This window comes from Aristolochia californica, unplaced genomic scaffold (assembly GCF_029961685.1).
Source record: "Aristolochia californica isolate CCGP_79_NKW_82.1479 unplaced genomic scaffold, dmAriCali1.0.hap1 SCAF_13, whole genome shotgun sequence".
NCBI classification, from domain to species: Eukaryota; Viridiplantae; Streptophyta; class Magnoliopsida; order Piperales; family Aristolochiaceae; genus Aristolochia; species Aristolochia californica.
The window spans coordinates 8,242,214-8,264,986 of NW_027181804.1; the positions used below are offsets into that span (position 1 = coordinate 8,242,214).

The 22,773-nt window shown below is 38.8% G+C and overlaps 3 protein-coding genes across 8 annotated transcripts; 1 reads left to right on the plus strand and 2 right to left on the minus strand.

Moving 5' to 3' along the window:
- Positions 1-5,891: 5,891 nt before the first annotated feature.
- LOC137947606 (uncharacterized) lies at positions 5,892-6,503 on the minus strand. Its single transcript, XM_068793411.1, has one exon. The coding sequence runs from the start codon at positions 6,501-6,503 to the stop codon at positions 5,892-5,894; it is 612 nt and encodes a 203-aa protein (XP_068649512.1).
- A 2,298-nt stretch (positions 6,504-8,801) lies between these two features.
- Positions 8,802-12,627, plus strand: LOC137948358 (pentatricopeptide repeat-containing protein At3g20730-like). Its single transcript, XM_068794431.1, has 5 exons — positions 8,802-9,541; positions 10,427-11,630; positions 11,718-11,939; positions 12,084-12,168; positions 12,360-12,627. Exons 1-2 carry the CDS (start codon positions 8,818-8,820, stop codon positions 11,521-11,523), a joined length of 1,821 nt encoding a protein of 606 aa, XP_068650532.1. The 5' UTR covers positions 8,802-8,817; the 3' UTR covers positions 11,524-11,630; positions 11,718-11,939; positions 12,084-12,168; positions 12,360-12,627.
- On the minus strand, positions 12,569-17,956 carry LOC137948357 (putative pentatricopeptide repeat-containing protein At1g16830). 6 transcript variants are annotated; one of them, XM_068794429.1, is made up of 5 exons: positions 17,610-17,956; positions 15,210-17,331; positions 13,538-13,840; positions 13,030-13,382; positions 12,569-12,892 (listed from the first exon to the last, which is right to left on the minus strand). In XM_068794429.1, the coding sequence occupies exon 2, from the start codon at positions 17,321-17,323 to the stop codon at positions 15,308-15,310; it is 2,016 nt and encodes a 671-aa protein (XP_068650530.1). In that variant the 5' UTR covers positions 17,324-17,331; positions 17,610-17,956; the 3' UTR covers positions 12,569-12,892; positions 13,030-13,382; positions 13,538-13,840; positions 15,210-15,307. The 6 variants fall into 6 exon arrangements, with proteins under 6 accessions (XP_068650530.1, XP_068650528.1, XP_068650531.1 ...); XM_068794427.1 differs by having other exon boundaries at positions 13,030-13,188; positions 13,336-13,382; positions 15,210-17,956; XM_068794430.1 differs by lacking the exon at positions 17,610-17,956 and having other exon boundaries at positions 15,210-16,898; positions 17,000-17,076.
- Positions 17,957-22,773: the final 4,817 nt, after the last annotated feature.

The following is a 22,773-nucleotide window of genomic DNA, read 5'->3' on the forward strand; positions in this document are numbered from 1 at the left end:
CATCAAAATATTTATAAAATTACCCAACTTTGACAGGGTCAAATGCCTATGTGTGCAGTCAAAAGTGACACATAAGCTTTGACTGCTTATGTGTTGCCACATCATCTGTGCAATAAACATCGACACGTCGTCTGCCACATCATTATATTACAATGTTATCTGCCACATCATTAAATAAAAATTAAATAATCCTCACTGTATTCCACCATATTGTATTTCAAAATAAGTTATTTTAAATGCCTTATGTGTCCCCTCCCATCTTTCTCTCTCCTCTCGCCCTCTCGCTGCCCTGCTCGGCCTCCTCTCCTCTCTTCTCCTCTTGCCCCCTCTCGCCCCTGCTCCTCTCCTCTCACCCCCTCTCTTCTCACCGTCTCACCGCCGCTGTGTCTCGGCCTCCTTTGGCCTTGCCATCTCTCCTCTCGTGGTCGCCGCTTGGCCTTAACCTCCTTTCCTCTCCTTTTTCCCCCTCTCCTCTCGCCCCCTCACCACCGCTCGGCCTTGGCCTCCTTTGGCCTCGCCCTCTCTCCTCTTGTTGCCGTCGCTCAACCTCGGCCTCCTCTCCTCTCCTCTCCTCTCCTCTCCCCCCTCTCCTCTCCCCTCTCGCAATGCCTGTTGCCGCCGCTCCCCACTGCTCGGCCTCAGACTTCGCCCTCGACGCCCCCTCTCAAAAAATTAAAAAATTAAAAAATTAAAAATATATTTTAAATCGATAATAAAATATGTTAAATTAGTAAGAGTAAATTTTTTAATTAATTATATATTTATTTTATTTTTAATTATTTTAAATATAAGGTAAAAAAAATTTAAAAAAAAATGTATTGATAAATTTGATTTTTAAACTCAAAACTAAAATTTTCAAAATTTTTTATTAAAATAAATTTTGAATCGATAATAAAAAGGTGTTAAAATGGTAAGAGTAAGATTTTTTATAACTTATTATTTTAAATATAAGGTAATAAAAAGTGTACCGGTACATTTATTTTTTAAACTCAAGTAAAATTTTTATATTTATTCAGTTAATAAATATTTTTAATTGATAATAAAAGGTGTTGTAAGATTTTTAATTAACTAATATATATTTTTAATAATTTATTATTTTGTAAATAATATGATAAAAATTATACAAATAAATTATATTTTTAAAATCTAAAATAATTTTTAGGCTTCGAGACATAACATTTATTGCTTTTCCCAAAGATGAGTGTCCAATATTGTAGATATTAGGTAATAAAAAATGTATCTAATTTTTTTATTTTTTAAAAAAATATTTAATTTTTATTTAATGATGTGTTAGTTTACGTGGCATATGACATGGTAAAATAATGATGTGGCATATGACATGGTAAAATAATGATGTGGCAGACGACGTGGTAAAATAATGATGTTTATTGCATAGATGACATGGTGACACATAAGCAGTCAAAGCTTATGTATCGCTTTTGCCTGCACACATAGACATTTGACGGGTCAAAATTGGGTAGTTTTAGAAATATTTTGATGATGTTGGTATTTTTAAAAATATTTTATTTTAAATGGGTATTTAAGTAAAATTCCCTATGATCTTCCGGCGTCATCACCGTCGTTACAGCGGCGGTAGCGATACCGAAATCGGATGTAAATACTTTCAATTCCCGTGGGTTTGCTGTCATTGACCTCATTAAGATTACCATGCTGCTGACGACGATGGCCTGATCGCTGCCGGAGGGCCACCTCTGTATCATCAGGAAACCTCCGACGACTCTCCGTCGCCCAGTCCTCCTGCCCGAGATCCGGATATGAACTGCTACTCCTCAGTCGCCCACTTCCTACACTATCGTCCATCCCCACCGTCGTTTGCATCACATTATACCCGTACCCGTAATTATACTATTGGAACCATTTGGGAATCTCAATCACCGGACTCCGCCGCCAAGATTCCGACCGAGGAGTCGATTCTTCAAAACCCCCATTGTTATCGACAGCCGTCGGGGTGGCAGCCGCGTAAGCAACCTCTCCAGACCCACCGTTGCCGTCCTGATTCCTATTTAAAAACCCAAACACAGTGGCGAAAATAACCAAGAACAAATTCAAGGTATCCCGACTCTTCCTAATGTGATTGGGTAAAAAATAATACTTCAAATCTTAATTTCTCATTCACAACATCGGCTTAAATAGCCGTTTTACAGAATATACATGAAAGAATTTGAGTGATTAACGGGATTACCCCAATCACCGGATTTACAAAATATTTACATGATTTCTCCTTAAGGGAAGAAATCTCTGAGTGAATCTTAACACTCCCCCTCAAGTTGGTGCATAGATATCACTCATGTCCAACTTGTTAAGACATTTGTTAAAAGCTCGGTAAGACATTGCTTTGGTTAGCACATCGGCAAGCTGATCCTAAGATCAAACATGAGGGACTTTAATGATTCTTGCTTCTAACTTTTCTTTAATAAAATGTCTATCAACTTCAACATGTTTAGTTCTATCATGCTAGACTAGGTTGTGGGCAATATCGCATGCTGCCTTATTGTCACAATATAATTTCATAGGACTTGTCTGCTCAATATGTAGTTCTTGTATCAGATTTTTGATCCATAATAATTCACATATTGCCTTGGCCATTCCCCTGTATTCGGCTTCAGTTGACGATCTAGCCACCACCTCTTGTTTCTTACTTCTCCAAGTGACCAAATTTTCACCTACAAATGTAAAGTATCCAGATGTAGACCGTCAATCTTCTATTAACCCAGCCCAATCGGCATCGGTATAACCTTCAATTTTCAAGTCACCTCCCTTTTTAAATAAAATTCCTTTTCCCTGGAGATGATTTCAAGTTGCGCAGGATACGATTGATGACATTCATATGTTCTTCACTTGGACAATGCATAAATCGACTAACCACACTTAGTACATAAGCTAAGTCTGGTCTGGTATGTGCAAGATACATTAACCTCCCAACTAGTCTCTGATAACGCTACCTATTAGCAAGGACTTGATCTGAATGTGTTCCAAGTTTCAGATTTTCTTCCATAGGAGTACTGACTGGATTACATGCTGTCATACCAATTTCCTTCAATAAATCCAAAGCATATTTTCGTTGAGATAGAAAAATTTCTTCCTTGGATCTGGATACTTCAATACCAAGAAAATATTTTAAGTAGCCAAAATCTTTCGTTTCAAATTCTCTAGCAAGACGACTTTGCAAAGATTTTTTTTCTTCTAGATCATTCCCAGTTACTATCATATCATCAACATATACAATAAGAGTTGTGCTGGCCTCCTTGTTATATTTCAGGAAAAGAGTATGATCTGAGTTGCTTTGTTTGTATCCAATAGATTTCATAAAATTTGTGAACCTTCCAAACCACGCCCTCGGGGATTGCTTCAAACCATATAGGGATTTCCTTAGTTTACATACTTGTTTGCATCCTTTGTTTTGCATAATACATCCAGGAGGTAATTCCATATATACTTCTTCTTGGAGATCTCCGTGCAAAAATGCATTTTTTACATCAAACTGATATAAGGGCCAGTCAAGATTCACAGCCAGAGATAGTAGAATCCGAACAGTGTTGATTTTGGCCACTGTTGCGAATGTCTCCATATAATCGATCCCGTAGGTTTGAGTATATCCTTTGGCAACAAGCCTTGCTTTGAACCTTTCAATGGTGCCATCGACTTTATATTTAATGGTAAATACCTACCTACATCCAACTGGTGTCTTTCCTACAGGTAGGTCAACCACTTCCCATGTTGAATTTTTTTGGAGGGACCTCATTTCTTCATTCATGACTTCTTTCCATTTAGGATCTTTCAAGGCTTACTGCACACTATTAGGAATAAATATAGCAGATAATTGATTCACAAATACTTCATTTGCCTTTGACAATCTATGATAAGACACAAAATTATGCATGAGATACTGAGATTTAGAAGTGAGAAGAGGTTCATAATTGACTATAGGTTTTTCTCTTGTGGTTCGATGAGGTAGCACTCTTAGTTGAGTTTCAGAACTTACCTGAGGCTCAGACATGGACTCGGACTCAGAAGGCAATTGATCCATTTATACATTATGAAGGGGGGAAGATGGCGGCTGAGACTCTGGTTGCATTACTTCCATCTGGTCTTGTCTTTCTCCATCCTGTGAATCATGCTCATTTGTATCATTTTGATGTCCACAGCTGTAATCTGAATATTGACCACTTCTAGTATCCAAGATATCCAAATGATGATTAAGGGTCTTCAATCCAATCATTTTCTCCCCCTGTATTGAAGACTCAGGAGTAGAATAATACTTGTTTTCTTCGTGAAATACCACATCAAGAGTGATATAAAATTTGCGAGAGGGAGGATGATAACAACGATAACCTTTCTGATGTTGGGCATAACCATAAAAAACACACTTGAGAGCTCGGCGTTCCAATTTATGTCTCAATGACTTATGGAGGTGAACAAAGGCTACACACCCAAAAACTGTAGGTGGCAGATTCGACACAGCAGGTGAACTTATGGTTTTATGAAGAACACTCAAGGGAGTCTGAAATTGTAACACACTCGAGGGTATTCGATTGATAAGGTAATCTGCAGTTGTGATGGCTTCACCCTAGTAACTAGCCGACATATAAGTCTCAAACAAGGAAGCACGAACAACCTCAAGAAGGTGGCGGTTCTGTCGCTCTGCAACCCCATTTGGCTAAGGGGTGTACGGACAAGTAGTTTGATGAGTAATACCATGATCATCTAGATATTTTTTGAAACTTTGATTCACAAATTCTCCACCATTGTCACTTCGAAGAGTTCGTATTGTAGAATGATACTGAGTGACTATCATTCTATGAAATTGTGTGAACAATGAACTAACTTCACTTTTTGACTTCATTAAACAAATCCAAGTCATACGGGTGTGATCATCAATAAAAGAAACAAACCACTGTTTATCACTAAGAGAGGCTATATTTGCTGGACCCCACACATCAGAGTGAATAATCATAAAAGGTGCTGGACTCCAATTCATGCTTATTTGGAACGGAACACGATGACTTTTCGCCAATTCACATACATCACACTTAAAATCTGAAATAGATAACTTTGCAAAAAGTGTAGGAAACAATTTCTTTAAATAACCAAAGGATAAATGACTCAACCATTTATGCCATAACCAAATGTCAGAATCTGTAGATTTATTCTTCATTGAGAACGCTTGGGCTAACTGATGAAAACTCTCTGGCTGCAGATTAAGGTAATAGAGCTTCCCCCTTCTAGTACCATACCCAATTGTCTTCTGAGTTCGAATGTCCTTAAAAACACAAAGGTTAGGCCAAAAAATCACAATACAATGCAAAGTACGAGTTATTTGAGCAACTGATAATAGATTATGATTGAGGGTTGGAACAACTAATCCAGAATCAAGACTCAGATTTTCAATGAGAGTGATAGAACCTTCTCCAATAATGAGAGATGGAGTACCATTTGTTGTAGATACAATATGTTGTGCAGATGATTTCATACTTTTAACATGATGATTGTCAAAGGTCATATGATCAGTAGCACCAAAATCAATTATCCATTCACTATTTCTACTAGGAGCAGAAGTATTAAGAACCTTACCAGATGTAGCGATTAAGACTGATGCATCCTTAGTTGTGTGAGAGGTGGAAGGTTCTGCTACTACAACGAAAACATGATTATTTGATTTGAAGTTCTGTCGTTTGCGAGGCGCTTTGGTAGGATCCCACCATTCTGAATACCCGATAAGTTCATAACATCGTGACTTTGTATGCCCAGTCTCACCACAGTGAGTACAAATGCGCTCTGATTTGGTTGTTCCAACCTCATAGCTACGATTCTGAAATCCTGATGTTCAATTTTGATCACTGTTAGGACCAGTTGGTCGAGCTGTTTTAGGCTTAGCTACGTGCTACCATTGCAGATGTCTCAACACGATCAACTTCATTATGTAAAGTGGTTCTACGAACAGAGTACGTAGAGTCACGACGTACATAAGCATATGCTTTTTCAAGATCCAATATTGGGTCTATTGGGTCTTTCCTGAGAATTTCACCACGGACTTGTTCAAATTCTGCATCCAATCCGTTTAAGAAAATATGAACACGCAATCTTTCAACGGATTTTCTATAAGCGATAACATCATCAGGATCTTTCATTATAATCCTGTCATGATGATCAAGTTCTTGAAAATTTTTCACACGATCACCATAATATGTTGATAAAGGGCAACCAGTCTGTTTGGTGGAGAAATCTCTCTGATTCAATGAAAATAATTGTGATTCATCTGACCCATCATAGAAAGCTTTTTCCAGAGCATTCCATATTTCGCGTGCGGTACGCAGCCAAATATAGCACTTCATAATATCTGGTGACATAGAGGTTAACAACCACCCCTTGACTTTTTGATTCTCAGCATACCATTTCGCATAGGAGGCATCCATTTCTTGTGGAAATGGTGTTTTTCCCATAATATATTCGAGCTTTTCTAGTCCCGCAATTCGCATTTCCATGATCTAGGACCATACATCATAGTTGACTTCGGTAAGAGTGACGCTGGTTGTAAAACTAGAATTTTCGGATTGCACATGAATAATCGGTGTTGATTCCTTCAACATGATGAAATAGAAGATCGGTAGATTGGTGATGATCACCCAAAAAATACTGGTTCGGTCCGTTTTCTGTTCACTGGGTTGACCCAGTTTGGGTCTCCGATTGTGGTCCGGTCCTCTTTCTGAATATTTTTTTTCTTTCTCGGTTCGGTCCGATTCGAAAAGTGGTCCGGTCTCTATTTTTTGGTCTGGTTCAAGAAGATATCGTGACCCGCCAGGAAAATAAAAATTCGGACCTAAGTTAACGGAAGCAAATTTTTGCGTACCTTTGTCTTCTTCGTCGACGGTGCGGCTTCTTCGTTGCCGGCGACGTTTGGGCTGGTGGTATGCTAGAAGGCTGAGCAGTGGCTCAGATTCATTCTTCGGCGTCGTCCTGACGGTCCACCGGAGTGGGGCCGATGACGGAGATAATGCGGCTCTTCGTCTTCTGCGTCGGTGACACTGGTGCCGATCGCTGGAAGGTGGTTCGTTGCCGGCGACGTTTGAGCTGGCGGTATGCTAGAAGGCCGAGCGGTGGCTCGGATTCAGTCTTCGACGTCGTCCCGACGGTCCACCGGAGTGGGGGCGACGGCGGAGATAATGCGGCTCTTCGTCTTCTGCGTCGGTGACGTTGGTGCCGATCGCTGGAAGGTGGTTCGGCGGCGGTTCGTCGACGGATTTCGGGAGTTCAGGTGACGACGGTTTTGTGTTACAGCGACAACCGAAGAGAACCTCAATAGAGTTGCAAACCTGCTCTGTTTTTTTTGGCGACAGAGTTGCAACTCTGTTCTTGTACGGGAGAGACGACGGGACAGAGTTTTCGCTCTGTTCTTCGGCGACGAGAAGGAGAAGGATTATCCTGCTCTGATACCAAATAAAAAATAATACTTCAATTACGATTTTAATTTCTCATTCACATCATCGGCTTAAATAACTGTTTTACAAAATATATATAGAAGAATTTGAGTGATTAACAGAATTATCTCAATCACCCGATTTACATAATATTTACATGATTTATCCGTAATGGACATTTATCGACAGCCGTCGGGGTGGCAGCCGTCTATACAACCTCTCCTGACCCACCGTTGCCGTCCTGATTCCTATTTAAAAACCCAAACACAATTGCGAAAATAACCAGGAACAAATTCAAGGTATCCCAACTCTTCCTAATGTGATTGGGTAGAAAAAACCGCACCGCAAAAGCGAAAAAAGGAGGCAGATAGAAATAAGCAAAGGAAATAATCAAGACCAAGAAAGCAGCAAACACCCACAATCTTAAGTCCCGCCGACGACTCATCGGCTGCTCCCGATAGGGCGGCGACCCTGAGGGCCTCTCTTTATCTGCCTCCATTTTGGAGCTTTTTGGAAGTTGTCGTCGCCGTTGATGTCTCCGCGATCTTTCTCCGGGGGCAATGATCGTTTATAAGGTTCGGTTTCTACCTTGTAATGTCCAAGGAAAAAAAACCAAAGCATTCCCATGTCGGTCTGTTATCTTTGTTTCACGGGTATTGTTTTATGTTTCTTGCATTGCCTTTACGGATCGAAAGAGTGAAGAAAGACAAAAGAAAGTAGCAGAAAATCCGAGTTGCCAGCGAATATCAGAAGAGTTAGGCGTCTGTACTGTGTTGACTGCTAGTGCGTATTCTTGTCCGGGAATTGCTCCGGTGACCGAGGCTTCCGACAACTAGATTTTCAGATTCTCCCTTCTGTACGAAATTGCCCGCACTTCAGACTTTTTAAAAGTTCTTCAGCACACAATCTGTTTTCTTTTTGCTGCAACTTTGCAGTTTCTCTGCATCTCCCTCGCCAGTCGCCATCGCCACCCTCTTTCTTGGTCTTTACTTCAGCCGATTCAATCAGAAGCTCGTGCATTTATGTAATCGATTCTGAACGTCTGAAGCGAGACTTCGGATTGAGACTTGGACTTTCTTCAAAACCTCGTATTCCCGGTTATAAATTAAAACTGAACGGAGATGTTGTAAAATAAAAAAAGAAAAAATTATACAAAAATAAAATACTGAAAAAATAATTTGTTATTATTTATTATATATTTGTTAGTTTATATCTTTATATTTTTATTTTTATTAATCTTGATAATAAATAGAGATAAATGTAATTAATAAAAAAAATCGATTTTAGGACCTTGGCTGATGGCCCCGTGTTCAAACCTGTCTCTACGAATTCGTGTCATGTACAGATTTGGCTGATGGCCTGCCTGTGATGCAAGCATCGAATGTGCACATTAAGCAAGGCTGCCTGCAGCGGGTTCGGCGACACAGCTAAAACGCACGCCAAAATCTTTGATTTATGTAGGCGGGGAAGACTAGATGAAGCTCTTCAAGTTCTCACTTCCATCTCGTTCAATGCCCACCTCTGTTCCTTCTTTCTCCAGTTCTGCGTCGACTCAAAAGCCGAAGCCCAAGGTAGATACCTACATGACCATCTCGCTCGAAATGGTTTCCCCTCAGACGTGCACCTCAACACAAAGTTCATTGTTTTCTACTCCAGAGTGGGTGATGTCAATTCGGCTCGACGAGTATTTGACGAAATGCCTCATCGAAGTATTGTCTCGTGGACAGCCTTAATTTCGGGATACACTCAAAACGGGTACCCGAGAAGAGCATTGGAAATCTTCCCGAGGATGCGTCAGTTAGGCTTCAAGTGCAATGATTTCACTTATGGAAGCATTTTGAGGGCCTGCACTGTTCTGTTGTACGTAAAAAGCGGAGAAGTGATCCATGGATGTGCTTTAAAGGATGGATTTTGTGGTAGCTTGTTCGTTCAAAGTGCCTTGATTGATTTGTATTCAAAGTGCGGCAGGTCTGAGAAGGCCCGCATTCTATTTGAGACAATGCTGGTGAGAGACGTGGTTTGTTGGAATGTGGTAATTGGCGGGTATGCAGCACAGGGGCTTGATGATGAGGCGTTTGGGATGTTCCGTGAAATGCTTAGTCACGGTAAGTGGGGACCTTTTATCATCTTTGTTCACAATTTGTTAATATTCTTTATTTAATAACATTTTTTTATGACTTATCTTCTGAGACAATATTTCCTTGAAAGCTTGAGCCTAAGAAACAAAGAAAACTGAGTGACTTCCAAGTAATATAAATTTAAAAGTTTCAACTTGCAACTCAGAAGAAAAGAAAACTGAATGACTTCCAGGAAATTAATTTCCTACTGTCCAGCTTGATACCATAGAAATGCAACGTATAAGTAGTAATTTCACTTGTATATTACTCTTGCTAGCTGTATTTGGCTACTTGGCGAGAGAGCAGCATAGGGAGAGGATGCAGAGAGAACAAAGGACTCGTGGAAAATGTATAAGACAGGAAGAGTAACCAATAGTATCATGTCTTGCCATGTCAATAAGTATGAGCGAGTAAGAATTCCATATGAGAAAGCAAATTCCTTTTCATTATTGACCTGAGGTATTTCATGCATCATACACAGTACTATATACTTATAATTTCTATTAAAAGAAAATATATTACTCTGATAGTGTTAATTGGTGTCAAAAGTTGTCTCATTATTCTGTACTATTTGAGGGGTCGATGTGTTTGGAAGGGACACAATTGAGAGTGAGATCAGAGAACCTTTTTTGTTCCTTGAGAATTCCACTTCATTGCCCTCTAAATGGAAACAGGATTTTGCAAGTATATTGTCATTCCCAACTGCTACACAATTTCAATCTGACTAAAATGGGAACTATCTTGCGAGTGATAGAGTTCTAAAGATTTCAATGGCAAACACATTAATACTGTTTAAGTATCGTTTGTAGTCACTGCCATGGTTAAGGTTTTGTTCATGCAAGTTTTTTTAATCTAAACTATAATTGCTTATAGGTATGTTGCCTGACCACTTCACCTTCATGGGTATCTTGAAGGCATGTGGTGGTGTAGAAGATTTGGCTAAAGTGCACCAAATTCATGGTATTGTGACCAAATTGGGCTTATGCTTCCAGAGTTCAGTATCAGGTTCGCTTATTGGTGCTTATGGAAAGTGTAGAAGTTTGAGTAATGCTAGGCTCTTATATGATATTATGCCTGAAAAAGATCTTGTTTCTAGCACTACCATGATCACTAGCTATGCACAAAGTGGAAAACAAAGTAAGGAAGCTTTGGAGTTCTTTGGAAAAATAAATCAATATGCTGTGGTGATGGATGAGATTATTATGTGTTCCATGCTCAACGTATGTGCTGATTTAGTTTTCTTGAGCTTGGGGCAACAAATTCATGCTCTTGCTCTGAAGAAACAACCCTTTTGTGATACAGCAATGGGTAACGCTCTAATTGATATGTATGCCAAATCTGGTAACATAGAAGATGCTTCTCGGGTTTTTTACGAGATGGAAAATCAAAATGTGATTTCGTGGACCTCACTGATTACAGGATATGGGAAACATGGATATGGTGAAGAAGCAATTTCACTCTTTAACAAGATGTTAAATAATGGTCTGAAGCCAAATGATGTTACATTTCTGTCTCTCCTTTTTGCTTGTAGCCATGCTGGGATGATTGCCAAAGGATGGGAATATTTTCACTTGATGATGAATGAATATAAAATTAGTCCCAGAGCAGAGCATTATTCATGTATCGTAGATCTTCTAGGTCGTGGTGGCCTTTTGGAAGAAGCATACAATTTGGTATGTGACATAAATATGAGGCCTGATGCCTCGGTTTGGGGTGCGCTGCTTGGTGCATGTAGAATTTATAGTAATAAATCTCTGGGGGAAATCGCTGCTAGACATTTGTTTGACTTAGAGGCTCTTGATACTGTGAATTATGTTATGTTATCAAATATATATGCCTCATCTGGTTTATGGGATGATGCACTGAACTTGAGAAAAATCATGCGAGAGAGAGGCATGATGAAGGAACCAGGCCACAGCTTTATATCTTCTGCCAAATATCAAATGCCTCTTCATCTCGACAAAGTCTAGCTCTCACTTGACACTCATCTATCTTATCAATGGATAATATCTTGGAAGAGCACATAAAAGTTGTACTTGACAGGCATCTGGTTTCGGCATTCTTTACCTTCCATCTGGTATCAAAGTCTCATTTTCTTTCAAAGTTCCTTAAACAATCTTCCTGACATTATTATTTTTCCTTGAACTTTTTCTCATTTCCATAGGTTTACTGGGAAGAATTAATTCCAACAATCTCAGTCCACTTGTTATTAGGAACAACATACACTGGTCAAGAATAGAGCATGATTAGTTCAAGGCAAGTTTTCTTTTCTTTTTATTTTCATTTTCATTTCATTTTATTAATTTCAGTTGCCCACATTTCAGTTTGCCAGAGCAATGATCAGGTTGGATTCTCAGGTGTTCCAGTATTTATTATTAATTCTCAGGTGTTCACTTTGAAGATCAATCTGACTCATTTGAAGTATCGCTTAGCACCTTGGAAGGGTACCTGTTGAGTACACTCCAAGCAATAATTGTAGTCGTGAATGTTTTATCTTCATGGGGGAGTAACAGTATCCGTGATTCATCAGGCTGGACAATTTAATGGATATGCAAGTAGAAATTGAATCTTGGAGCCTTCAAAGACTTTGCAGAACTGATTTTCATGTTCATCAGGTATGGCTGTGCAGTGAAACAAGTGAGCTGTTCTCTGGGAAACTCTTTTTTTATCTCGTCAATTTCTAGGACTTGCTTCAAGTTGCCCAATTTGATGTGAGTAAGGCATCCTGGGGAGGCTAGTGAAGAAACTATGTGTTCTTTGGTTTGAGAGAGATTGGTATCGATGTTCCATTTTATTTCTTTTACAGTGCCAAGCAGAATGGCACTATTAATACCACCAAAAACTCAGATGGGAATCAACCAGTTGAAAATGATGGTGATTCAGGAATTTCAACAGGACGAGCACGAAAGTTTGCGGCCATGGCAGGGACAGCTGGTTGTCATCCTCGCAAAGCTTTCTGAAAGAAACTGCGACCCCTTTATATTGGTTTCTGATATTCAAATTCTGTTTCCTCACTGTAACCATCAGAATACTGTACATACTCATGTTTGTACTCTTATATTATACCCCATAAATAGTGCATTTGTCATATTTACCATTCACATTTGTCATAAAAATAGTGCATAGAAAGATTTCTTTTTACAGAATGGAATCCTTAGAAAAGGTTTATAACCTTTTATATGGCCGACCTACCTTGATTCAAGTATCCAGCATAGAAATAGAGAGATCTTTACGTGTAATAGTAATCAGAACCCCATAAGGTTCACTTTCCTCTTAAGGAAGAACCTCTGGTCAAGCTGGAAGTTGCTCCCACAGGAGGGATGTCCTTCAGTTTCATCCCTAAATTCCATCAAAGGAAACATCGATCACACTGGTAAGAACACAGAAAAGAAATTGATATTCGCAACAAAGGTTGCAATATTAAAATCATGACTGCCATATCAGAAACAATTGATTTGTTAAAACGAGAAGAGTACCTTCGATGGTTAGGTTCAAGTTGCAGAAGATAAGAACAAGTGAAGAAGAAGGCAAGCATACCAATCTATAGATCTCACCCAGATGGCTGAAGCAGTTGTAATTTTATTGCATATTTACTCCAGTTGCAAGTTCTCATTTATCATGATAATGTGCTACGCCTGGCTTCACACAGAGGAGCCATTTCATAGGTTGGAAATATAAAATCTAAATCTCAGAAAAGAAATCCTGGAAAGAACACACGTTTTGAAATAAAGCTTGTGAACCTTCCTTCAGGATCTCATATAAATTCCGACGAAATGAGATACCTGGTAAGTCACTTCTCGTCTTCCATGAACCGTGAAATAAGCCAAATCTGCAGTAGGATGTATGTGTTATAGATATCAAGCATTCTCTATGCATTTTAAGAATGGAAATATATGCAAAGTTTTTAGATATACTGAAATAGAAGTTAAGATCCACAGTTTTAAAAAATGGAAATGGACTGAGTATTGAATGGCAAAGGGATACCTGTGAGAAATATCCAGCATAGCCTGGCCTAAAAGCAGGTTCCAGTGATATTATGAATTTATGCCCAGGATGAAGAGCATAGATCTTCTTGTTCACTTGCATAGACTATCAAACTGTACATTCTTGGTTTCATTCCAAGGGACTACAGATGTAGAAGTTTGGCATGTTTTTGTAAGATCAACGGCTCAACCCATGGAAATGGACCAAGTCCCACAGGGTAAAAGGACACCTGTGTGACAGTTCACCATTTGGCATACCAGCTAGACTTAGATGTATGTGCCAGTGACGTTGTAAATTTATTCCCTGGGAGAAGATGACAGATCATCGTCAAGAGCAGGCACATAAAACATCACCCAGTCTGATTCATTCTGAGAAACTGAATTGAAAGGCTTTTCTTTTTTTAATAACAATGAGAAAAAGGAAATTCATTAAGAGGCTCCCAAAGAAGAGAAAGTACAAAAATTTAATGATACAAAAGACATGGCAGAAAGAAAAGCAAGGGAGTTTAATGTTACTCAGTGCTTAATTATGAGAAACTAATTTGAAATGGTTTCCAATGTTACAGACTAGAGAAGGGCAAAAACATAACAAATTTCATTTAAGAAAGAAATTTTAACATAAAAGGAATTATTACCTTCCCATAAACAACAAAAAATTACTTCACAGTAACAACACAGCATTTACTGGAAAAAATGCTGGAAAAGTTGACAAACTAAAATTATGTAAAACTGGAAAATTTTGGTTTGCCGTCAAGAACTCTTCCCATCAGGATTCAGTTTGCCAAAGCTAAAAATATCCACGAAAGAAAAGTGAACATTTTTCAAACCAGAGTTTCACAGGAATCAGTTCTCACCTCACAAGAGAAGATAGACTAAAAATCGCAAAACACTTGATGGAGAAGTACAAATAGTGCTTCATTTAAAATGGCTTCTTTTATTTGGAATGATGATACCTCAGTTCACTTGTTAGACATATGTATAGCAAAGAGTCCTTTTATCCAAGGAAATTCCTAAATATCCTTCTAGAATAACTTGTGAATATAGAGAAAACAAAATTTAAAATACAAAAGTGAGAGAAGAGGTTTTAGATGTATCAGGAAAACACTGTAGAATCACTTTCAAATGAGTCACGATGTGGTATTGTCAAGCTTTCATTGAAATCGTGTTTGAAAATCTCTATGTCAAGAAATTCATATATTCTCAATAGAATATGGACTGGTTGGTGCCAAATATATATATATATATATATATTTAAAGTGGCTGGCACGGGAACATTTCTAGAGTTCATTAAAAAAATTACACTTAAAAACCACTGAAATAATTATTTCTCTTGGAGAAGACAATAAATATCTTATGCTACTAACCCATCAACTTGATACTCAAGGACATCCACACGTAAACTGATTGAAACTAATAAATTTGAATTGAACCTTATTACTGAAAACTTGTATGCCTAGTTTCCTGTAAGGACAATTAAACATATTTCTGAAAACAAAGGCTGTCACATTGTCTAATCTGCTCACAGCTATAATATTCTAATGTATAAGGCCCTAAAATAAAATATACTAGGCTCCTTACAAACACAAAGGAATAAACTCCACCTCTTAAATATTTTTCTGTGTTACATAATTCATTCAATATTAGCATGATGAGCAGATGAGAAATAGCCATACCTTCAGCAGCCAATTGACCATTTCTGCAGCAAGCACCAAATTGGATTCAGTTGACAGCAAAGTCTTCATAAGCGAATTGCCTCAGGCTTCTCAGGACCTTACATATTCACAACAAACTGCTGCTTGGAATCCATGCTACTATCTGGAAAAGGGGCAACAAATTTGCCAAACCTCTCTGAAGCATCCCCACAGATAAAAACCTTAAACTCCAAAAATTCTTTCAACAATTGAGATGCATCACCTATCGCTCCTGCATGGCGGAGACTTTCATACAATAAAGAGAAAGCATATTTACTGATCTTGAAATCTGAATTGCGCTTTTCAAGAAAAATATGGAAAGCTGATTTTGCACGATGTGATTTGCAAAGGAAAATAATAATTGCATTAAGTGAAATAGAGTCCAGAGCAATTCCATCAACATCCATATCTCCTACCAATTGGTGGACGGCATAAATATTTCCACGCTTACAAAGACCACATAACATCACATTGTATGTATATACGTTTGGAACTAAACCTGCTAACTTCATCTCTTTAAACAAATGACAAGCCTCAGCAATTTCATCGCCCAAAAAAAGACCATTGATAACAACTGTATATGAGACAACATCAAGAGAGTAATTTTCTGCTACTGCCTTCTGGAATAACTGAAGAGCTAGATGAGTTTTTCCTACTTTTATCAATCCATCAAAAAGCACTGTATGGACATGAGCATCAAGACCAGGACTATGAACAATAGTGCTAGAATATACAGTAACTGCATCATCCGTCTTTCCAGATTTACACATGGCCTCTAATAATACTGTGTAACTAAAACGATCTGGTATAAATCCTCTGCTTATCATCTCTTTATAAAATGTCAAAGCTTCTAATGGGAACCCAGCCTTGCAGAGAGCATTTATTAGACTATTACAAATCACAAGATCTTCCAATACATTCATTTGTCTCACCAAATCGTACAATAATGTAAACTTCCTTGAAGAACATAGACAGGAGACTATTGAACAAAATGTGTACGAGTCAGGCTTTATATTTTTGCTGGGCAAACTGAGGAAAATCTGAAATGCATCATCATGCCTGCCTGCTTTGCTGAGACAGTCAATTAACATGTTATAGAAAACCACATCAAAAGAACACCCTTGGCAGTCCATAACTTCCAGTAAACCAAGAGTTTGGTCAACCATATTCAATCCAAAAAATCCTTTAATCAAAGATGTATACGTGACCACATTAGGATTAAATCCACTGGCCATCATCTTACCCAATAATCCTTCAGCTAAAGCAACTTCACCACTTCTACTGAACCCGTCAATCAAAATGTTCCAAGTAGTAAGTGATATCGGATATCCCAATCTAAACATCAAACCTAGCACTTTAAAAGACTCATTCATCCTACCAACCTTGCAGAAACAATTCAAAATCATTTGAAAGGATCCAGCATTTGGAAAAAACCCCTTTTTCACCATATCCCTCAAAGTATCTCGGACTCTTAACCAATCATTTATCTTACAAAGGTTTTGAATCATAATATTAAATGTCAAGAAATTTGGGAATTGAGTTTCTCTGAAAACCAACAAAGCCTTCTCCACATGACCAATCCTGAAGAATATATCAATAACCATGTTCCGAGCAAATGTATTTGGAATATAACCAAAAGTAGGCATCTCATCAAACGCCTCCAGAGCCAATCTGTACATGGCACCATGCCAAGAAATCCTAATTAGAGCCAATAAAGTTTGCGCCTTCAAATGACATCCAATATTTTCTAATTCTCCAACAATAGCCCTTACCGATTTGAGTCTTTCAGCGAGGCGACAAACAACAGGAACAATATAATCAAACCCTTGCACATTGTGGAAGTAATTTGGCTGACGACCACACCACAAGAAGAAGCTTAATGCAATAATGTCTGAAGGACACCGAGAGAGAGTACATGCTACGAGCTGTGGAGTGATTTTGACTTTGGAGGTAGTTGGGATGTTGAGATCAAGTTTGCATGTATATATTTTCTCAGGTGTATGATATGTTGAAGCATGTGATTTAAGGGTACACATGCTTGAGGTGTTTGTTGTCTGTTTCAACACTGCTCGTGAAAATGCCCGTCTTGGTAACATCCAAAACTCTCCAAAAGGTGGTATGTACATGGGCAAATAATGTCAAAATTCAGGTTCCGCCAAAATACGATTGATCCAGATCTTGTGAATTAGTTATAGGATTTCTGAAGTTCTATTTGTTGGCGTGAGATGCTGAGGAGGACTTCTTCCAGATCCGTAAAAAACAGAGGAAGAAGTCCTCCGTAATAATTTCAGAGAGCCGAAATATATGTTTATTTACTTGTAATCCTTATGTATAAATAGGTGTATTTGTATGCGATATATGAATAAGTAAGAAAGATCTTACCGAGGTTTTACATGGTATCAGAGCGGGTCTGAACCAGAGATCGGCTTCGGCGACGACGTAGGGAGAAAAATCCGACTACGGAGATTCCTGTGCCTGCTGCTTCTTCGGCGCGAAATGATTGTTGAGAATGGAGGCTTAAGCTTGGAGTCGGAAGATCGGAGTCGGAGACTTCTCCCACTGCCGACGGCGCTCGCAGGGACGATGGCCTGCGCAGCGAGAAATTTCTCGTCCCGCGCGGTTCAGAGGCAGCGTCGCGGGGACGATGAACTTTCGAAATCAAATCCCGCTTCCCCACTGCCGACGGCGCTGGCAAGGACGATGGCCTGCGCAGCCAGAAATCTCGTCCAGTGCGGCTCAGAGGTATCGTCGCGGGGACGATGAAATTTCGGAATTAAACCCGTGGCATTTAATTTCAAAGCTTAGTGAGTCAGACCGGACCAGACTCGAACCGGACCGGGTTTGGACCAGACCACCCTCGGACCTGACTCAAACCAGACTCAGACCAGATTGGACTCGGACTGCACTAGACTCGACCCGGACCAGATTTGGAACGGAGTCGACTCATACCAGACTTAAACCAAGACTTGACTTGGACTAGACTCGACCTATCCCAGGTTGTCGAGATCTATATCTCAGACAAAGACAAATTGAGGTATTTGAATGGTGATCTCCCTCAACTTCCTCAGATGGATGTGGACCCAAGTAATGCTCTCCTCGGATCCACTAAAGAGGATGATTGTAGAGCATGGATACTTGACTCTGGAGCAACATACCATATGATATTTGATGCAAAAGATTTTTCTCAACAACTCCTCCGTAAAATAGCATTGCCAATGCTAATGGAATTATCTCTCCAGTGACAGGGGTTGGAACAGTGATGTTATCACTAGTTCTACCATTATCTAATACATTACTCGTGCCCTCTCTTTCTCACAAGTTACTATCAGTGAGTAAAGTTACCGACGAGTTGAATTGTGTGGTTCTTATTTACTACATTTTGTCTTATTCAGGATATTCTCACCAAGGAGATAATTGGGCGTGGTACTAAGAGGAGGGGGCTTTATTACATAGAAGATTTCAGCATAGGTCGTGCATATCACATGCGACACCCGAGCGACCTCAAAGTGAAATAAATTTGATGTGGCACCTTCAGTTAGGCCATCCTTCATTTGGGTATTTGAAATATATGTTTCCCGATCTTTTTTCAAATTTGTCAGATTTGAATTTTAACTGTGAGACTTGCATTCTAGCTAAAAGTCATCGAGTCAATTATCCGTTAAGTATGAATAAGAGTGATAATCCTTTTGCTTTAATTCACTCTGATATGTGGGGTCCTTCCCCCAAAGATGCTAGATCTGGTGTTCGTTGGTTTGTCATATTTGTTGATGACTGCACACAAATGACTTGGCTTTACTTGTTGAAACACAAGGATGAGTTTTTTCATACCTTTCAATTCTTTCATAAGATGATCCAAACACAATTTTCCACCAACATTAGAATTCTTCGATCTGATAATGGTGGAGAATATGTGAATCATCAGTTCCGTGATTATTTCCAACACCATGGACTGATTCATGAAACCTCGTGCCCCCAGACTCCTCAGCAAAATGGTATTGTAGAGCGAAAAAATTGCCACATTCTTGAAATAGCTCGAGCTCTTTTACTTGAGACTCAAATGCTTAGCCATCATTGGCCTGATGCTGTTACTACGGCTGTCTACCTCATTAATTGTATGCCTTCTAAAATTCTTGAGTTTAAGACTCTCCTACAAGTCCTATCAAACCATGTTGCATTACCCTCGGTGCTCATGCTCCCCCCTCGAATTTTTGGTTGTGTTGTGTTTGTTAATCTTCACAAAAACCAGCGCTCGAAACTTGATTCGTGTGCCATTCGGTCCATAAAAAAGGTTATCGCTACTACGATCCAACTACTCAACGTACATATGTAACTATGGATGTCGCATTTCTTGAATCTGAATCTTAAAATTCGTCCGCTACATCCAGTTCTACTCTTCAGGGGGAGACACAAGAAGAAGATCTGAATTGGATGACATATGACTGGTTCAAGGACATTGATATCGCAACCACTGTGGAACCAAATCCAGAGAAGATATCCTCAGAAATTGATGAACCAGTACCCCTCCTCCCCTCAGTATCCAATGACCCATCTCCTGAGAATATCATTGAGGTTAGTAATCCTGTCACACTTCCAAATTTTAATGATATGGTTATTCCTGTTGGCTATAATTACCTATCAGGTTCAATCGAGGAAAACCACCGAACATATATTCCCTGGAAGAGAAGGGAAACAAATCGAAATATCCTATTGCTAACTATGTGTCTACTAAACAATTGTCTGAACCCCTCAAGAAGTTTGCAAATGAACTCTCCTCACACCATATTCCGACAAGTGTTGATGAAGCTCTGAAAGACTCTAGGTGGACTCAAGCTTTGAAGGAAGAAATGGAGGCATTAATGAAAAATGAGTCTTGGAGCCTTGTTCCTTAACCTGAAGGACAAAAAACAGTGGGATATAAATGGGTGTTCTCCATCAAATACAAATCCGATGGAGCAGTTGAACGGTACAAGACAAGGCTCGTAGCAAAAGGATATACATAGCCATATGGCGTGGATTATCAAGAGACATTCTCACCAGTGGCCAAATTGGATATTGTTAGAGTTTTGTTATCTCTTTGTAGCTAATCTTGATTGGCCACTGCACCAATTTCACGTTAAAAATATTTTTCTCCATGGAGATCTTGAAGAAGAAATCTACATGGATATTCCTCCAGGATATATAGCAAATTCTGAAGCAAGGACGGTGTGCAAACTCCAACAAACTTTATATGGCTTGAAGCAATCTCCTAGAGCATGGTTTGGGAGATTGAGTTTGGCAATGCGAAAATATGGTTTTAAACAAAGCAACTCAGATCATACGCTATTCTTAAAGCATCGACAAGGTAAAGTAACAACCTTGATAGTGTATGTAGACGATATGATCATTACGGGAGATGATCCAAAAGAAATAACAAGAATTCAAAAGCAATTGGCAACAAAATTTGAGATGAAAAATCTGGGAGGACTCAAATATTTTTTGGGAATCGAAGTTGCTAAGTCCAAACAAGGCATATTACTTTCCCAACGAAAATATATACTGGATCTATTATCAGAAGTTGGACTATTGAAGTGTAAGCCTGCAAATACCCTAATTATCCCGAATCACAAGCTTGGAAAATACCCAGACCAAGTGCCAACAGACAAAGGAAGATACCAAAGGTTGGTTGGGAAACTTATATATCTCTCCCATACACGACCTGGCATCGCATATGCACTAAGTGTAGTAAGCTAATTCATGCATTGTCCAAGTGAAGATCATATAAATGCTGTGATTCAAATTCTTCGATACCTAAAGTCCTCCCCTGGAAAAGGACTTATTTTCTTAAGAAACCATCACCTAAGGGTTGAAGGTTATACACATGCTGATTGGACAGGGAATATTTCAGATAGAAATCCACCTCAGGCTATTTTAAGTTTGTTGGAGGGAACCTAGTTACCTGGAGAAATAAGAAACAAAAGGTGGTAGCGTTATCAAGTGCTGAAGCTGAGTTTTGTGGGATGGCTAATGGGCTTTGTGAGCTTCTCTGCTTCGAAGATTATTAACCAAATTTGCTTTGGCCCGAACTGTGAGATGGACTTATTCTACGATAACAAGGCAGCTATTGGTATTTCACACAACCCAGTTCAACATGATCGAACTAAACATGTGGAACTAGATCGGCACTTCATAAAGCAAAACCTTGAGGCAAAGATAATTCGATTTACGTTTGTTAAATCTGAAGATCAGTTGATAGACATACTTACAAAAGCAATATGCAGTAAGAACTTCTATAACTCACTTGGCAAGTTGGGCATCAGAGATTTATATGCACCAACTTGAAGGGGACTGTTGGCGTGAGATGCTGAGGAAGACTTCTTCCAGATCCGTAAAAAACAGAAGAATAAGTCCTCCATAATAACTTCTTCAGATCTGTAATAACTTCAGAGATCCGAAATATATGTTTATTTACTTGTAATCCTTATGTATAAATAGGTGTATTTGTATGCGATATATGAATAAGTAAGAAAGATCTTACCGAGGTTTTACACTATTGTACAAGTTAGATATGGAAATTAAGAACTACACATGATATTTTTCTCAGAGTAGCAATAACAGAAAGCAAACAAAATTTAAAAAACATTAAGACTTTCTCACTCAAATAAAGATTGCAAAGTTTGCTTCATCAGACTCTAGCTTCACTGGCTTATAATTTAATGATTGTTCATAATATAAGTAGTATACTATCCACCATGCTTCCAACAACCCGAAAAGGGAAAAAAATTTAAGGCACCCTTTCTGTGTCAATCTTATTTCCCCTGTTGAGCTAGTTGATGACCAACTATTTTTCATATGCTTCGATAGACTGTACTGGGTTTTGGGCTCCGATGAAGAAGCATTTTTTCCTTGCAATTTCAAAAAAATTCAAGAAGAATATTTTTCTTATTCGCCTCCTTTATCAATAATTTTTAAGTCTCAAATTTAATGTTACATTTGTGGTTTCCAAATACCAGAAAAATATTAGAATTGTGATTTAAACGTTTTGAATTACTAAGAACTAGGAAATAAAAATAATTGGTGACTAAAAATTATATATAAATAATTTAGAGGAGAACTATATAGAAAATTTTACTTAAAAGATTCAACAAGCAAATATCAGAAGAAGGGTAGAAAAACACAGTTGAGAGAAAAGGTTTCAGAGCAAAGAGGATTTTCTGAAAGGAGAGACATGAGAAATCTGGTGTTATAGGGTGGAGTATAAAACAGAAGAGTTTGGATATCTGTTAATGCCAGAGAAGAAAATATTGGAGAATAGATTTTCGGCTTGAGAGATGAAAAAATGCGAAAAGTAAGCTATTTTCGGGTAGAAAGAGAAGACCAATCTCATAAGTCCCTGCAGCGAGGAGAAGAGAAGTCATCGGAAGAGTGGAACAGCCAGCACAAACTGATAAATCAGAAGTTCAATTTCAATAGAATAATAAGTAGGGGTGGCTTCGAATCGAGCCAGCTTGCGAGCGGCTCAAGCTTGGCTTGATTCCAGCTCGGTTCTATTCAGTATACCCAAATCTCG

Excerpts from the sequence above, each read along its gene's own strand:
- LOC137948358 (XM_068794431.1), top strand. The coding sequence starts at position 8,818 with ATGTGCACATTAAGCAAGGCTGCCTGCAGCGGGTTCGGCGACACAGCT. Across the intron at positions 9,542-10,426 it reads CCGTGAAATGCTTAGTCACG|GTATGTTGCCTGACCACTTC; the intron begins GTAAGTGGGGAC and ends AATTGCTTATAG.
- LOC137947606 (XM_068793411.1), bottom strand. The coding sequence starts at position 6,503 with ATGGAAATGCGAATTGCGGGACTAGAAAAGCTCGAATATATTATGGGA.
- LOC137948357 (XM_068794427.1), bottom strand. The coding sequence starts at position 17,353 with ATGTACATACCACCTTTTGGAGAGTTTTGGATGTTACCAAGACGGGCA.